An 18250-nucleotide genomic window follows, 5' to 3' on the forward strand; every position below is an offset into this window, starting at 1 on the left:
TCAGAATTCCAAAGATGCCTGCAGACTCAAGGTGGTTGGGGCCCCAGTAAGGTATTCACCAGGATAAGAAGGGCTTCTGATAGCAAATTCAGCTTGGGAGCTTGAAGTAAAGCTTAAGGTAGGCTGAGTCATCCTAGATCAGACTACTTGGGAGGAAAAAAATACTGCACAACTTGACAAAAATGATGTGAGTATGACCCATTTGAGAATGTAGGCTACTATTGGGGGGGTGTTATAACTTGTTTACTTGGATCAGAGCAAATAAGGATGGTTGAGCTGATTGTGTGTATTGCATGCAACAAGTTCTCTAGGAAACAAAAAGAAGGCGGCTGAAACATAGCCCAGTTCTAGCGTAACGTTCTATAAACATGCCAAACATTACCTCTACATCCGAATTGAACGCTATTCATAGTTATTACATAGTAAAGGTCCCCTGTGCAAGCACCGGGTCATTCCTGACCCATGGGGTGACGTCACATCCCGACGTTTCCAAGGCAGACTTTGTTTGCGGGGTGGTTTGCCAGTGCCTTCCCGAGTCATCTTCCCTTTACCCCCAGCAAGCTGGGTACTCATTTTACCGACCTCGGAAGGATGGAAGGCTGAGTCAACCTTGAGCCGGCTACCTGAAACCGACTTCTGTCGGGATTGAACTCAGGTCGTGAGCAGAGCTTTTGACTGCAGTATTGCAGTTTAACACTCTGCGCCATGGGGCTCTTACATAGTGGAGGCGAAGAAAGTCACAATTTCCGAATCAAACCTTTTAATTGGGGATGTAGACAGAGGGAAGTGCAAGCTAAAAGGGATTTTGAAATGTACCTTCCAACGGCAATCCTAAAGGTACTTTCTTAGGGGTGCATCCTATTGAGTAACATGAGAGTTACTTCGGAATAGACATGCTTAGGACTGCTCCCTCCGTGTCTCGTCAGGCCGGCGCATTCTATTGCACCCTCTCAATACTTTTGTAAGGTCACCTGAGACAGTGACTTGCTCGAGGCCCGCTGAACCGACATTGTAACTCAAGCCTCTCCGTCCGAGGCCTGTCTACAGTCCCTCCGTGGCTCTTCGGCTTGAGATACGGTTCCGAAAAATATCATTTGTTATCCGATGTATAAAGGAAAAATAAGAGGCCGTTAAAAGCATTTCCCGGCCCCAAGACAGCCGAAGCGAAAGAGGGTCGCATTCTCTAGGGCGGTCTTCCCAGCCTTCCCAGCAGCCATTATTGTCGCACGGTGATGACGACAGAAGTGCCGAGGGCGCCCTTCTCGCGCCGAGCGACCTGGGGATGTCGCGAGAGTTTGCGCTGGGGCTGGTCAGGTGCCGGTAGGAGCGGGATGGCTGAGGAGCGGCGCGGGGCCCACCAGCGAGGCTCCGGGGCTCAGCCGCTCTGGAGGACATGGCGCCTCGGGACCGTGCGGTAGCGGCGCCCCCGTCCGCCATGAGAAAACGCGGAGCCCGGAAACGACTCAAGTTCCGGGCTGACGACGTCTGTTCGGAGCGCGGTGAGTAGCCGGCCCCCCTTGGCTTGTCGTGGTCGGCGGCCGTTGCCCCTTCGCTCAGGCCGCTGACTCTCTGGCGCTCTCTCCGTAGTGACGGTGGCCGACTATGCCAACTCGGATCCCGCCGTGGTGAAATCGGGGCGCATGAAGAAAGCCGTGGCCAACGCGGTGCAGCAGGAAGGTGAGCTCGGGGGTGAAGGGCCCACGAACATTGGTCCTGACCCGAAGAGTCACGCCAGTGCGATGATAGTGCCCGAGGAGGAGCCGCGTTCACCTACTCCTGCAAGAGTTTTTGCTGCACTTCAGAGACTTAACGTCCTCGTTCCTAGGGCTTCTCCATAAGTTCTCAGGGCCGCTTCATGCTTTTCTTATGCAGAATCAAGTTCTTTTTAGGAAAAAAAGCACGATGTTTATCATGGGGGGGGGATTTTAAAGATAACTCTGGGCTTGCTTGTTCTGTAAATTTAGCACTCTGCTTGTTGATGTCTTGCTGGTTTGTATCATGGCTGGCATTTGGCCAGCTTCTAGGTCATCTGCCACGTCTCTCTACTGCTCCTATCAGTTTTGTGCTGCTGCACACTTGTAGATAAGTAAGGATGCTTCACATATTGCCAAGAATACTTCAGAGGTTGAACTTGAAGAAACGCAAGATTGTTGCCATCTTATCATGGGCACTGACAGGGTTGAATTTGTTCCATACCACCAAATACAGCTGAAGGAGAACTTGTACAAACAAACATATTTATGAATTTACACTGTATCAGCTCTACACTAGTCAGTGTCAGGCCATTAGAGTTGAAATGAGAGTGATCTGAAATGTATAGGAACATTGACCCATAAAAACAAATTTGGGTTAGAAATCAGAACAGGAAGTGAATAGGAACATTGACCCATAAAAACAAAACTGGGTTAGAAATCAGAACAGGAAGTGTATAAATTTCTGAAACAGCATTTTTGAAAGCTCTGTGAATGTTATGAGTCTTACTGTAGTTGAAACATGCACATAGACCATGATGTGACTTCTTCCCACGATGCCTCAATTTTTGACCATTGGGAATGATTAGGCATTTTCCCTATACTAGTGGCTGGTCTCTTTCCCCCAAATTTTCTTTTGGCATTAGGAACAGCCACAGCATGGAATATAGGCTTCTTAGAGAAAGGGATGCTTTTAATCATAGATCATGCTTCTGTCCTAGCTTGCCATATTTGGGATCAGGAAGTTATTTTCCCCAACATCAGAACAGCAGTGGCCCTTGGAAGTTCACTTTCCTAGCAGTTCAGAACATGGCTCAGGATGCCAAATGCAAACAAGCCAAGCAAGAACTCATCGCATGTACCTGCTTACCTCTTCTGCTTTGTTGCAGTTTTGACCGATAGTTCTCAGGTAGCCAACTTGCAATACAGGAGTGGCAGTTATGGCATCCTTGGGCTTGTCATAAAGGTTGACTGCCACTGGCATAAATGGGTCCACTGGATGGTCCATCTTTCCTCATGTATGGTCCTGTGATTTAACTCAATGACATTGTGGTCCTTTTCAGTGCTTATAATTAATCACACCTAAAGAATGTATTGATGTAGTTTTAGCTGACAGAAAAATAACATAAGACGAGTTGTTGATCAGGTTTTAGATCTGACACTACAGAGTGTAGAGTATTTTGAAAGCTAGTTTAACTGTAGACTGAAATATAAGTGCTCAGAACAAAAGACAAGCATTCTCTCTGCATGTACAAGATAATCCAATATTCTCGCTTAACAGACAATCTTACAATTCTCTCTTAACAGACTTTACTAATTCAGGAATATGACAGTCATTACTGAGCAAAGATAGGCATTTACCAATTCGAGGTGATATGAATATCTTATATTCTGTGTGTGTGTGTTTATGGTTCTAGTGAAATCACTTTGTGGTTTGGAGGCCTCTTTTGTACCTACTGATGAAGTACTATCAACAACAGAATCCTGTGCCAGTAGTGACGAAATGGATTCTAAGGACGTCACTAGTGATAGAATATTATCTAGGAAAAAGAAAAGTAAGAGACATAAAGGTAAGAACTGTGGCTTATTTAATCACTCCAATTTGTCAGACTGTTACCTATATGTAAACTCTGTGATTGAACGTTTGTGTTTATTTCTTTGACTAATGATCTTTCTCTTCCTACTATTTTTTCAGTAGGATAGAGGGCAAAATCGTATCTAGCTAGTGAATTATGTAGAATGTTGGACTTGGACCAGGAGACCTGGGTTTGAATCCCTGTTTAGCTATAAAGGTTACTGAATGGTCTTAGACCTGTCCATCTCTACTCCGTCATAGGGTTCTTGTAGAAATAAAATAAAGTAACTCTTATGTATGCTCCTAGAGCTCAAACTAAGTTAATAAATAACTGAATCTGCATCCAAGGTGAAAGGTGTTCTTTTCTCTCATGTTCTTGCAGACAACCAGGAGTGGTAACTTTTTGCACTTGTTCCACGCACTTGCTTGGGAGTAAAGGCTTGTTCCCGGTTGGTTTACAATGTGCCACTTTATTATATTTATATCCAGCCCTTCCAAATATCTGCTCAAGGCAGCTAAGAAGAAATAAAGAAATAAAACAATAAAATAATACAATTTTAAAACAATGAATCAATGAAACAGTTCAATATAATATTTCTGTCTGAGTGTTTTTCTTAACTACGCTCATACTGCTATTTAATCTGGCATCGTGGTCAAGCTTCTTAATAAAATCGTTCAGCTAAATGAAAGCTCTTCTACCATTGCAGATAAACTATATTGTGATCTTACTTTAACAAATCCAGTAAAGAAAAGTACTTGTAGCCTCTTTGCATTAAAAAGCTGGTGGTTAAGAGCGGTGGTTTGGAGCGGTGGAGTCTGATCTGGAGAACTGGGTTTGATTCCCCACTCCTCCACATGAGCAGCGGATGCTAATCTGGTGAACCAGGTTAGGTTCCCCATTCCTACACGTGAAGCCAGCTGGGTGACCTTGGGCTAGTCACAGCTCTCTTAAAGCTCTCTCAGCCTCACCTATCTCATAGGGTGTCTGTTGTGGGGAAGGGAAAGTGTTTGTAAGCTGGTTTGATTCTCCCTTAATTGGTAGAGAAAGTCGGCATATAAAACCAACTCTTCAAAAAAGACACACACACCCCCAATCTTACTAAACTGAATCAGGTCCTTGCTAGTCCAACTGGTAACTAGGGATCTAAATGTTATTTTAAAAAGCAACTTTTATTTATTAATATTAATTTAAACATTGATTAGTAACAGCTTCAGTTACATGAAAGGGGATCAGTCTGCAGATCCTGTCATCTCTCTCTTGGCTTCCCAAGTTCATTGTGGGCCTTCTTTAACCACTTCCAAAATGTTTATTTTTTGCTTTATTTAAATATTTAATAATTTACATTCCTATTGGTAACACTTATTTTTTTTACTACATTTAGAAAGTACTGATGGAGCAGTAGGCAAGGAATATCCCATTGATATTTGGTTGATGCTGGCATCCTACATACGTCCAGAAGATATTGTGAATTTTTCTCTTATTTGTAAAAGAGCCTGGACTGTCACTTGCACTGCTGCCTTTTGGACCAGACTTTACAGGAGGTATGACAGTTTGTCAACTATTTATTTGATAGATGATGTACAGTAGAATCCTAACCAGAGTTGCTGCCTTCTAAGCCCATTGACTTCAACATGTTTAAAAGGGTGTAACTCTTAGAGCCCATTCCTGAAGGGGGAGGCCGAAACTTCTTAGGTGCCAGCCTGACCCCACGCTGGCATTGGTGCCACCTTATCACGGAATACGGTGGCACCTATTCCAGCAAGGGGGCAAACACGCCGGCAACCCCACTGGCAGGGATTTCTTGAAAGGGAAAGCCCACACCAGCGTGAGGGGAGGGGGTGTTCCAAGGGGCAGAGCTAACGCTAGTCAGCTTCCTGACTCCTTTGGTCCTGGGAACTCCTCCTCGAGCAGCAGTGTTGCTACACCACTGTTTTTGGAGGCATAGCCCTGTTGCTCTCTATGGGGGCATTTTCACCTTTTTAATTTTAAAAGTACTTTTATTTTCCTTGCAGCAGCTGGGAAGTCTCTGTGGAGGCGGTGTGGCTGCGCTGCTCCCAGCTGCTGCCTAACTGCCTCCCCCTTCAGGAATGGGCTGTTAGTACTGTAACTGTCAGAGATTTAGGATTCTTCAAATTCTGAGCTATTCCTGTTTTATCACTATATTATAACAAGGCTATCCATTCAAATAAATGAAGTTAATTAGAACAATAGCACTAATCATGCATGTTTTGTGACATATATTCAAATAACTATATGCAAAGTAGATATGAGGTATAAAGTCTTAGCCACATTGCTTATTGTGAGGCAGTTAGAATGGAGGAGTGAATTGTAGCCACTGCAAGCTGATTAATGTAGTTAATTGGCCAACAGTTCTTTTCCCATAGGGGGTGGAGGGTTAATTCCCCCCATGTGCATAATGTGTGATGAGGGCACTCTGGAAACCTGGTTCAAGCATTCCTTCCTCCACTTCTTGATCATGTGTAGACTTTAATAAGAATGCCTGTACAACATGTTACATTATGAGAATTGGGGTGGGGATATACATCCCTGAGCCTCTATCTCTGGAAAGGGTCTCATTAGCAGAAGCATGTTTATCAACCCTCTGATTATGGAGGCATCATTCACACCAGCTCATCTTTTTTTAAAGTCCTTAATAAGGTTAACATTTATAGCCAGCTGTAGTTTGCTGTAAATATTAGTGGTTGTTTCCAGACATAGATGGGATGTAATGATACACTAATATGTAAAACGTCATGCTGAGTTTTAACTTGGCTGACTGTGAGAGGGCTGCAGCACATGATCAGAAACAGATAAGCAGAGAATATCCGAGCTTAATAGTTTTCAGTGCATTCAATAAGAATTGGTATCTTTTGAGATTCATTTTTCTTTATTTGCTCTCAGGCTTTTTCATGTAGGTATTTCAACAATCAGCCCCGTGGCGCAGAGTGGTAAGCTGCAGTACTGCAGTCAAAAGCTCTGCTCATGACCTGAGTTCGATCCCAACGGAAGTCGGTTTCAGGTAGCCGGCTCAAGGTTGACTCAGCCTTCCATCCTTCTGAGGTCGGTAAAATGAGTACCCAGCTTGCTGGGGGTAAAGGGAAGATGACTGGGGAAGGCACTGGCAAACCACCCCGGAAACAAAGTCTGCCTAGTAAACGTCGGGATGTGACGTCACCCCATGGGTCAGGAATGACCCGGTGCTTGCACAGGAGACCTTTACCTTTTACCTTTATTTCAATAATCACATTGCTGAATTGTTTGCTTTTCCACTATCTCTTTAAATGTAAATTTGGACTTTGGTTAGCCAGATTTATTTCCTGCCAATTCATTGACTGGACATAAATTTTCAAATAAATGTAACATTCATTTTATAGATTTGATGGCTCTCATTATGTGTACTGGGTTCCCCCATAAAGCACAAAACACCTGGAAGGGGCAGAAAGTTAGTGGTGACAGCATTGGAGCTTTCCCTCCTTATGCCAGCCAAGACATAGCTGGTTTGAATACTCTCCAGCAGAAAGTCCTCAATAATCCTGTTAGACTTGTGTGTATTGGGGGAGGGGAGTAACTGCTCCTCCACTTGACCCCTCATTATAATTTGATTTGGGAAGGTATGTAGCTTCAATCTGATAATGTTTCCTTATGTGAGCTTTTAGGAAGGCTCAAGGTGTCTTTTTGTGTTACATTTTCTAATGCCAGAGTTATACGAGTGCCCCACTCCACAGATGTTTGAACATATTGAGCAGCATCGACACAGCTGTGTTCAAGGGTGTCTGCCTGCTATGCAATGTAACAGATGGCTGGTGTTGGGTTGGGGGTCTCTGAAGGTGTGTGTGTTAAGTGCCATCAAGTCACTTTCGACTTATGAAGACCCTTTGAATTAATGACCTCCAGACCGTCCTGTCGTTAACAGCCTTGCTCAGGTCTTGTAAACTGAGGGCCGTGGCTTCCTTGATTGAGTCAATCCATCTTATGTTGGGTCTTCCTCTTTTCCTCCATTCAACTTTTCCTAGCATTGTTGTCTTTTCCCTTGAGTCTTGACTTCCTGTAATGTGACTAAAATACAATAGCCTCAGTTTGGTAATTTTAGCTTCTGTGTGTGTGTTAAGTGCCGTCAAGTCGCTTCCGACTCATGGCGGCCCTATGAATGAAAGTCCTCCAAAATGTCCTGTCTTTGACAGCCTTGCTCAGATCTTGCAAATTGAAGGCTGTGGCTTCCTTTATTGAGTCAATCCATCTCTTGTTGGGTCTTCCTCTTTTCCTGCTTCCCTCAACTTTTCCTAGCATGACTGTCTTTTCCAGTGACTCTTGTCGTCTCATGATGTGACCAAAATACGATAGCCTCAGTTTAGTCATTTTAGCTTCTAGGGTCAGTTCAGGCTTGATTTGATCTATAACCCATTGATTATTATTATTATTATTATTGGCATTCCACGGTATTCATAACACTCTCCTCCAACACCACATTTCAAAGGAGTCTATTTTCTTCCTATCAGCTTTCTTCACTGTCCAGCTTTCACACCCATACATAGTAATAGGGAATATGATGGCATGAATTAATCTAGTCTTGGTGGCCAGTGACACATCCTTACACTTCAAAAACTTTTCTTGCTCCTTCATGGCTGCCCTTCCCAGTCTCAGTCTCCTTCTGATTTCTTGGCTGCCGTCTCCCTTTTGGTTGATGGTGGAGCCAAGGAATAGAAAGTCTTGAACAATTTCAATTTCCTCATTGTCAACCTTAAAGTTGTGTAATTTTCCTGTAGTCATTACTTTTGTTTTCTTGATGTTCAGCTGTAGTCCTGCTTTGGCACTTTCTCTTTTAACTTTCAGCAGTAGTCATTTCAAATCTTCACTATTTTCTGCCAATAATGTAGTGTCATCAGCATATCTCAAATTATTAATGTTCCTCCCTCCAATTTTCACTCCACCTTCATCTAAATCTAATCCAGCTTTCCTAATTATATGTTCTTCATATAGACTGAAGAGATAGGGATATAAAATACATCCTTGTCTGACACCTTTGCCAATTGGAAACCATTCCGTTTCTCCATATTCTGTTCTAACTGTGGCCTCTTGTCCAGAGTACAGGTTGCGCATCAAAACGATCAGATGTAGTGGCACACCCATTTCCTTTAAAACCAGCCATAGCTTTTCATGATCCACAGTCAAAAGTTTTGCTGTAATGTATGAAACACAAGCTGATTTTCTTCTGAAATTCTCTCGTATGCTCCAGTAACCAGCGTATATTTGCAATATGATCTCTAGTGCCTCTTCCTTTTCTGAAACCAGCTTGAACATCAGGCATTTCTCTTTCCATATATGGTAACAGCCTTTGCTGTAAGATTTTGAGCATCACTTTACTTGCATGAGAAATTAATGCGATGGTCCGATAGTTGCTGCAATCTTTGATGTCTCCTTTCTTGGGAATTGGAATATAAATGGATCATTTCCAGTCTGTGGGCCATTGTTTTGTTTTCCATATCTGTTGGCATATTCTTGTCAAGATTTTGATGGACTCCGTTTCTGTGGCTTGGAATACCTCTATTGATATCCTATCTGCTCCTGGTGATTTGTTTCTCCCGATTGCTCTCAATGCAGCTTTCACTTCACTTTCTAAAACTGTAGGTTCTTCTTCAAAAGATTCTTCTTGGAAAGAATCTTTTATCCTTTCCTCTCTTCTGTATAGTTCTTCAGTGCATTGTTCCCACCTTTTCTTTATTTTCTCCTGTTCAGTTGTTAATGTATTTCCATGCTGATCTTTCAGCATGCCTAACGGTTCTTTAAATTTCCCTTTGATTTCTTGGATCTTGTGGAACAGATCTCTTGTTCTTTTTTGTTGTTCTCGTCTATTTCTTTACACTGGTTATTATATTAGGTCTCTTTGTCTCTACGTGCGAGTCGCTGGAACGTTGCACTTAGACTTTTGATTCTATTTCTGTCACCTTCTACTTTTGCTTCTCGTCTATCTCTGGCAATTTTAAGAGTTTCCTCAGACATCCATCGAGGTTTTTCTTTTCTTTTGGCTACAGGAATAGTCTTTGCACATTCTTCCTTGATAATATCTCTAGTTTCCACCCATAGTCCTTCAGGTTTACATTCACTTGAACTCAGTAATGCAAATCTGTTCCTTACATGGTCTTTAAACTCTTTTGTAATATTGCTTAGATTGTATTTTGGCGCTATGAATGTTTTGGTGTTTTTCTTAAACTTTATCTTGATTTTCGATATTAACAATTCATGATCTGTTCCACAGTCAGCTCCTGGTCTTGTTTTGGCCGAGAGAATAGAGCTTCTCCATCTTCTGCTTCCAATTATATAATCTATTTGATTTCTATACTGGCCGTCAGGTGATGTCCATTTATACAATCGTCTATTTGGTTGCCTGAAACATGTGTTTGCAATGTACAAATCGTTGTCTTCACAGAATTCCAAGAGGCATTCTCCTGCTAAATTCTGTGCTCCTAGCCCAAATCTGCAAACAACATTTGATTCTGCTTTGTTTCTTACTTTTGCGTTCCAATCACCTATGATTATCAGCATATCTTGTTTAGGTGTGTGATCAATTTCTTCCTGAACACTGGCATAAAATCTTTCAATTTCTTCCTCATCAGCATCTGTAGTTGGGGCATAAACTTGAATGATGCTTATGTTGATAGGCTTTCCCTGAAGTCTGATTGATATTATTCGGTCAGACTTTGCATTATAGCTTCTGACTGCCTTTGCTACATCTTGCCTCACTATTAAAGCAACTTCATTTCTTCTCTTTTTGTCATTCCCTGAATAAAACACTTTGTAATTTTCTGATTGAAAATGTCCTAATCCAGTCCACTTTAATTCACTTACTCCCAGGACTGAAATGTCCATACGTTCCATTTCTTGTTTAACAATTTCAAGCTTACCCTGATTCATGCTTCTCACATTCCATGTTCCAGCTTCGGACTTTCCTTTTGCATCTATTCATGTCAACCACTGAACGTCCTTTTGGCTTTAGTCCAATCGCATCATTTTGAACAGCACTACTTGTACTTGTCCTCTGCTCTACCCCAGTAGCAGATTGAGTGCCATCCAACCTAGGGGTCCCATCTTCCAGCACTATATCTTTCTTCATTTTGGATTGTCTCATCATAGGGTTTTCAAGGTAAAGATTGGTCAGAAGTGGTTTACCAGTGCCTTCTTCTGCGCAGTACTAACCAGGCTTAGCCGTAGTGGCACTGCTGTCGTCTACGAAAGATCCTCCGCCAGTGTCACCTTCCACTACTGCTGCTGCCCAGTAGCTAACCTTCAGGGATTCCTCTGCCCCCATCCCCATTGGAACTGCCTGTTCTCTTCTGCGGATGTGGCCATTGATCCCTTAAGGGGGTGGATGCATCTTCGTCTCATGTCTCAGCTGTGACCATTCCGTCTTGAGTGACTCTGCTAGGAGTTTAGACTCTTGATAGAGTCTAGACCCCTTACAGTATTGCTCTCAGCTTCCCTGACACACACAAACCCCCTCACCACGTTAAGGTATGCATCCAGAAGGGGTCTTCTAGGGAGAGTTCAGGCTTGATTTGATCTAAAACCAACTGGTTTGTCTTTTTGATGTTCCACAGTATCTGTAAAACTCTCCTCCCACACCACATTTCAAATTAATCAGCTTTCTTGTCAGTTTTCTTAATTTGTCCAACTTTCACTTTATCTCATCATAGGGTTTTCAAGGTAAGAGATTATCAGGTGATTTACCATTGTCGTCTTCTGTGCAGTACTAAAAAGTGTTAGCTGAAGTGCCACTGCCGTTGTCTATGATAGATCCTCTGCTGGTGTCACCTTCCATTACTGCTGCCGCCCAGTAGCTACCCTTCAAGGATTCTTCCACCCCATCACCATTGGAACTGTCCATTCTCTTCTGCTGATGTGGCTGTTGATTCCTGAAGGGGGTTGCATCTTAGTCTGGTGTCTCAGCTGTGATCATTCTGCCTTGAGTGACTCTGCTAGGAGTATAGCCTCTTGAGAGAGTCTAAACTCCTTACGGTATTGGTCTCAGCTTAGCTGACAAATACAAACCCTCTCACCACATTAAGGTGGGCATCCAAGAGCAGGGAAAGTAGAATAATTTTAGATGGGAGACCCAAGCTCAGAATCTGAGAATCTCTGATTTAAATAGTATTTAATTGAAACATAGTCTTACTAACTTAAATTATTTCTCTTTTTAGGCACTACAACAGGACTGCACCCCTCCCAATCCGTTTACAGCCAGAGTCAATGGAAAAGATGTATTGTCTTCGAGCATGTGTAATTCGATCTTTATACCATATGTATAGACCTTTTGCTTCTCGAGTAGCCAGAAATCCAGCTATCCCAGAGACTACTCCCAGCACTCTAAAAAATTCAAAAGTAAGTAACAGCATTAGGGTGGAGGGAGAGTTCCTGTCCAATTCTTTAACTTGTTTTTAGTAAGGCAGTGAAATGCATGTGAATGAATTCTCTCATTCAGCTTTTGACATAGTTTGTCTGCTAGAAACATTTGTGTGCATCTCTACTTGCTGATTAACGCTGAGTTTCTCAGAGGTTTGTTCTATGACTAGCTGGTGTTTGGACCTGCCAAATAAAAGAGAATTACAGTAGAAATTAAAATATCTGAAGATAGAGGATTCACATTAAGTTTGGGGGCATAGTCGTTAATATATTTGTCTCTATTTCTGGGGAGTCTAGTAACAATATATGTATGTTACTTGTGTCAAAGCAGCTTTCAGTCCCCTCTCAAGTTTTTCCTAATGCAGCTGGAGCAGGGGCTAACCCACTCTCAGTCCAGTGGAAAGAGTGGATTTTGGATTTTCTCATGTTCACATCACAACGGCTTTGGTGTCCACAGATAATGCTGTATCATGCTAACAGTTTGTATATCCCTTGTGTATAATAAATTGACCTTGGAAAGGAAATTAAATATCAAAAGTTTGTATTGCAGTAACGGTTGTGGTTTGGCTTAAATCCTTAAAAGCACAGGAACTCAATATCAACTTGATTCCACTGCATCTTGGCATTATGGAAAAAAGTCATGCCTTTGTATTTACTTCTTTGTGTCTTTGCACACTGTACTATCAGAGAGCCTGTACATTTGGATTTTGCTTTCACCTATTTAGAGCCTCCTCTCATTTATGGGAGATGACCACGTACATTATTTGTATAAGGCAGGGAGACTTGGACTCTTTGGTTGCTGAATCCAGCTTTTCCTATTTAATTTCCTTTTCTCTTTCCTAGTGTAGCTTTTGTGGGACACTGGAGCTGTTTTGGTGTCAGCAGAAGTTTGCTCATAAGATACCCACACTCTTTGGAGCAGCAGGCCATATGGTATACATCTGAAGGGCAGGACAGCTGATATGTGGACAACGTCCTCTGCCCCTTAGGAGGTAATTGCTTTCCTCCTTGTAACTAATATCCAAAGCTGCTCAATTAAACAGATTTTGCATGGAAGAGGGATTAAGCATGGAGAGCATGCTTCCATTAAACCAGTCCTAAGGGACACTTTGCATAAATGTCCCTTAGTACTGCATGCTAATTGACAGTTTGGCTTGTGCATGCCTCCTTTATAAAGATTCGTTTAAGTCCTCTAATTTGAGATTAAAGTAAAGGCTGCCCTATTAGCTGATGGCTTGGGTAGCAGGTTTGCTGTCTGCTCATAAGGAGGGATTGTGTTGGAATGTTCACAGTGGCATATTTGCATCAGGGCTTAGTATATTTGGGGCTGCTTGTGTATGTTTAATAAATCTTGTAAATGACAGGCAAGGTAATAGAAAGGCAGCGTTCATAGGATGCTGTCACTAAAATAAGTGTAACCCAGATGATGTTAGTAGAATAAACTTCTCATAAATCCAAAATGTAGATTTCCTATCTTGAACACATGTTTTAGAAGTGTCCTGAGGTATATTTCCTCTGGCTATTCTGTGTATAAAATTGTTTGCTCTCTGCTGTTGAAATCATTATTGCTTGTCTAGACTATTGAAGGTTAACTTGAAATATAAGCCTTGACATGCAGTTTGTTTCCTCTTAGCAATCTCTGTTTCCAGTTCCACAAAAAATATTAATTTCCTACTTCTTAATGTGATGCTTTTGTGTGAACAGTTTACAGGTGCATTAAATCACAAAACCTATAAATGTGATTAAAAAAATTTTTTTGTCGATCCCCACTCCCCCCAAAAAACTGCAGGCATACTAAATTGACAGGCTGTGTTTAATTGCATGTGAAGGTAAACTGAGATGCCGGCTCAAGTGCATACGTTATAGGCTACAGTGTCAATAGCTTGGAAATAAAAGCTGGTAGAGCTTTGACTGCAGTGTATTGAAACCACACCCCACCCTAAATAATTGGCTGACCTGCTGTAATGAACTGTTCACACTGCTCAAGGTTAGTCAGAGGAGAGGAATTGAGTGCTAATGGAGGAAAGAAGCGTAGAAAAGCAGGCCGTAGACTCTAAAATAAAAGTTAGACTCCATCTTGTTGCCAGCTTTCTCTTGTATACATTTAGGAGTCAGTTTCCCTGCCTGTTGCCATATAACTGTGAAGAAACTGCATAGTCATAATTAAAATTCCAACGTTTCAGTTAAGATAGAATTTTGTCTGTGAATCCACAGAAAAAGGAAGCCTCTTGGAATTGTTCTTAGTAAAGAAGTAGTAACAGATTTGGCCTGCAGGCAAGTAAGAAGCAGTCTGCACAAAATGACAGTGAGCCGACATGGCTGCGTGCTTGATATCAAATTATTTGTTTCACCTTTCCAAGAATAATTCGAGAGATTCACATCCAGGTGCATATTATGTGGAAAATTCCTGTACTATTTGTGGGTTCTTCTTTAAAAAATGAGTTAGATTTTTCAGTTTTGGTAATCTGTTCCTAAAAGCATCCTTAATAGCACTGAAAATGTAAACTGGCTTCTTCAGTTTAACTGTAAGCACAATTTGTATCTCCCTTTTACATTTAATCAGTTTCTTTACTGTGTATGTTTCAATGTGAGCTACATACTTAAGTCAGTTGGGTTAGATACTTAATTTTACTGGCTGAAGTTTGACACAGGTATCATGTGGAACAAATGGAGCAGCCATTAACAAGTACTGTGGTGCCCACCACCACCTTTTAAAAGGATGAAAGATTTTGCTTCGTGGATTTTTCTATGTTTACTTCTCTAAGTTGGTTTACTACTTACTTCTGAGTCGTTTTTCCCCTAAGTTAAACAATGTCTACAAATTCAACATTTCTCTTGTCTGCATTAGTGTCTGCTTTTCTGGTCTAAAAGGGTTGACAAACCATCTTCACTGTGGGAATTCAGCTTCAAATTCCAAAGGCAGGTATGAAAATAAAACCCTTACTATTATCTGAATGCTAACAGTTTGAAATCTGTAGTAGTATTTAGTACTTAAACTATTGAGTGTATAAGAGATAACATTGCAATACAATTGATCTGAGTCACACTGGCTTTCAAATGTGATCTAAAGACATGTGGAATATCACAATATCTAGGAACCTTTTGAAAGCATTTCCCCCCTTCATGGTAGAATCTTAAGTGAAATTTTATCACACCATGATTGATTGGAGTCTCAACTGTCCTGCCAAATCTTAGGCCATTCCTGAATTCATAGTTTGTTCATTGTGAAAGTTAGCACTCTAAATTCAGGCACTGGAATGGAAGGCTTCAGAACAAAACAAAAAGCCCTTACAGAGAAGGAAATAGATGAACTGTAGAAGGTCAAGGAATTCAAAGCAGTTTTGATTCTTCCTTCTCCCTTGAATTTGAGTGTGTGCTTGTGAAAGTTTATGGATATGAAGTTAATTTCTGATAAACGGTATGAACTTATTTCTTTTGAGTCTCCCAAGTTCAAGAATAGCCATTTGAAACTTCAACCTCCTGTCCGGTATGAAGATGTCCATTTGAATCCTGACCAGGACTGCTGCCTGCTGCAGATAACTACCTTTGACTTTATATATATACCCATAGTCATGGGCATGACAGTTAATTTGGTAAGTGCCTGTCACTACTCCTTAAAAATGTCCAGGACAGTCTTTATGCTAGAGTGGCTAGAGCAAAAGAGATTTTTATAGTGCATGGTGAGTCAGAGGCATAATCTCTGTCTGATGTTTATTAGACAGTTTCATGGATAGAACAGTCATTGCATCTGCTTCTGAACTTAAAATGTGTTTGTATAGCAACTTTAAAATAGGCCTCTTCCTTCCCAGGTCAGTTTCATGTGTTTTCTAAGCCTCTGTGGTATACTGGTTACAGTGTTGGGCTAGAATTTGGGTGTCCCAGGTTCGAATCCCCACTCTTCCATGGAAGCTTGCTGGGTGACCTTGGTCCAGCCGCACATACTCAGCCTAACCTATCTCACAAGATTGTTGCAAGGATAAAATGGAGGAGAGGAGAACACTGTTGTAAGCTGCTTTGAGTCCCCATTAGGGAGAAAGGGAGGGTAGAAATGAAGTAAATAAATATAAATAATAAAATCCTAGAAATGTAAGATTGAAACCTAAAAAGCTGTTGGCAGCATTGAAAAGTCCGTGGCCTTTTAATCAGTTTCACAATTCCAAGTATTTTCTCAAAAGATTAAGCTTACTCTGAAAATATTTACGAGTTAAATGATGTTGTTGCATTAAAAATGCCGTTTACTTTAACGGGACTGAGCATGCTACAGAAAGAATGCTTAAGATGTCTTGTTCTGTCTCCTTTGCAGTTCACAATAAATGTAAGTACTGATATGAGGCATCACAGAGTGAAGATGGTATTCCATGATTCTCCGGTGTGGAATGGCAAGAAACCTCGATTTGACCACGGAGTGCAGCTTATCATGGACCCTGTGCACAGTGTGCGCTTTTTTGACTGGTGGCACCCACAGTTCCCACCTTCACACATCTGAAGATACACAAGTAGTTGCTTGATATGAACTGAAATCTCTAGGAAGCCTGATTTTCATTTTAGTTGTAGATTGTATTCTATACAACCCCCATAAATGACTGAACTTGATAGGCCAGCCTCTGTATACATTTGTTTGATCACCAGTGGGGAGTAGTATTCTCTAGTAATAGGGTTGTGCTAAACATTTATGTAAAGCATATTTTCTGATCTTGAAAAAAAAAACCCAACTTCGACTAAAATTCTTCTGGTGCTAATACAACTTGTCCTGAGGTTTTTTTCCTGTAAAAGATGCCAGTGTTTTGCTTCTGTGCAACATGTTAGGAATACTCCTCTAACCGTTCGTATGTTAATGATATGAGGGCATAATGATCACGTGTTTTCAGTGTTCCTTTTAAAATCTGCTCAAAGACAACTGCTGGACTAGCGCTACTATTTCTGTCGTCTACAAAGGTGGCTGGGCTGCCATATGTTTAGATTTCCTCACTGATCCAAGTACTCAGCGAGGAATGCTCTCTACATGCCTTAAGAACCTTTTTTCAAATGGAGGCAACTGTATAGGAAAAATAGGAACGAGGCCGCAGTATAATCTCTTTAACAGCTGTCTTTTTACCTTTACGGTAAGAATATATATTTCCCTTCTGCATTACCTTGGTCGCTTGAGATCAGTCTGCTTGTATATGCCATGTAGTTATTTCCCCTTAGTGCCTGCGTACATTCTCAAGGGTCGGGCAATTGCAATCAGTTTTCATATAGCGGTAGTTGGAGTCATGTCTGCTGCTTGGTAGCATCCTGGACTGTTTCTGGGAGCATGTTCCTCCTATAGCAGAGGGAGGGGAGATCCCCTACTGAGTGTTTGCAACCTTTTGGCTCAGATGATGGAGAATTCACTGTTGAGTTTGCCAGTGGGTCTTCACACCATATGCCAGCTATGAAATGAAGGCTTATGTATAGAACATGGTTGCCAAATGTGATGGTTAAACGAAAATGGAGGTGACGTAGTAAAATAGAGTGATTGTTACTAAATATTTTATATGATATCCCACACATTTGCAAGTCTGTTTTTCACTGGAATCAGTTCCCAAGGTCAGACGCAGAAGAGCAGCAGCTGGAAGATGAGAGAAAGAAAGAATATTTAGGCGATCTATAACTTTTCATCTGGAGGGGTGAGAGTGAATACATGCTCACAGTTCCTTTACTCTGTCAACAAGAGCAGCTGTCCTTTTTATGTGCACAAGACCTGATATATCTCAAAGTAAAGAAAAGGTGATTACTTCCTTTATTAGTCCTCAGAACAGAAGGTCACATCTAGATGCATACATTCACTATTATCTGCAAGCATAACAGAGTGATGGTGCAAGCATGAAGACAGCCATTTTCTCCAGGGGAACTGATCTCTGTCATCTGGAGATCAATTGTAATTCCTGGTGATGTCCAGCCCTCAACTGGGGGTTGGCAACGCCAGATCCCCTGGAGGAAATTGCTGCTTTCGAAGGTGGATTCTATTGCATTATACCCTTTTGAGGTTCCTTCCTCTCCTCAAACCACTCCTTCCCCAGGCTTCACCCCTCAAATTGCCAGGAATTACCCAACCTGGAGTTGGCAACCCTACCTCCTTCCCACCCAACAGCCAACCTACCTTTATCTGCCCCTCTGACTTAAGTTTTCCATCTCCCTCCCCCCACCCTGCAGCCTCTATCTTGGAAAACTACAGGCTTTCTCCACAGTAGGGACCAAAGCAGCTTACATTATTCTCCTTTTCATCCACACAACAACCCTGTGAGGTTGGTTAGGCTGAAAGTATGTGAGTGGTCCATAATCACCCAG

At 41.7% G+C, this 18250-nt stretch overlaps 1 protein-coding gene across 3 annotated transcripts; it reads left to right on the top strand.

Moving 5' to 3' along the window:
- The first annotated feature begins 1303 nt into the window (after nt 1-1303).
- TMEM183A (transmembrane protein 183A) lies at nt 1304-16508 on the top strand. 3 transcript variants are annotated; one of them, XM_056844257.1, is made up of 8 exons: nt 1304-1499; nt 1588-1677; nt 3389-3541; nt 4929-5088; nt 11740-11920; nt 14790-14864; nt 15382-15534; nt 16245-16508. In XM_056844257.1, exons 1-8 carry the CDS (start codon nt 1394-1396, stop codon nt 16425-16427), a joined length of 1101 nt encoding a protein of 366 aa, XP_056700235.1. In that variant the 5' UTR covers nt 1304-1393; the 3' UTR covers nt 16428-16508. The 3 variants fall into 3 exon arrangements, with proteins under 3 accessions (XP_056700235.1, XP_056700236.1, XP_056700237.1); XM_056844258.1 differs by lacking the exon at nt 14790-14864; XM_056844259.1 differs by lacking the exon at nt 3389-3541.
- The last annotated feature ends 1742 nt before the right edge of the window (nt 16509-18250 follow it).

This window comes from Euleptes europaea, chromosome 2 (assembly GCF_029931775.1).
Source record: "Euleptes europaea isolate rEulEur1 chromosome 2, rEulEur1.hap1, whole genome shotgun sequence".
In the NCBI taxonomy this organism is placed as follows: domain Eukaryota; kingdom Metazoa; phylum Chordata; class Lepidosauria; order Squamata; family Sphaerodactylidae; genus Euleptes; species Euleptes europaea.

Excerpts from the sequence above, each read along its gene's own strand:
- TMEM183A (XM_056844257.1), top strand. The coding sequence starts at position 1,394 with ATGGCGCCTCGGGACCGTGCGGTAGCGGCGCCCCCGTCCGCCATGAGA. Across the intron at positions 1,500-1,587 it reads CGACGTCTGTTCGGAGCGCG|TGACGGTGGCCGACTATGCC; the intron begins GTGAGTAGCCGG and ends CTCTCTCCGTAG. Across the intron at positions 11,921-14,789 it reads GCACTCTAAAAAATTCAAAA|TGTCTGCTTTTCTGGTCTAA; the intron begins GTAAGTAACAGC and ends TGTCTGCATTAG.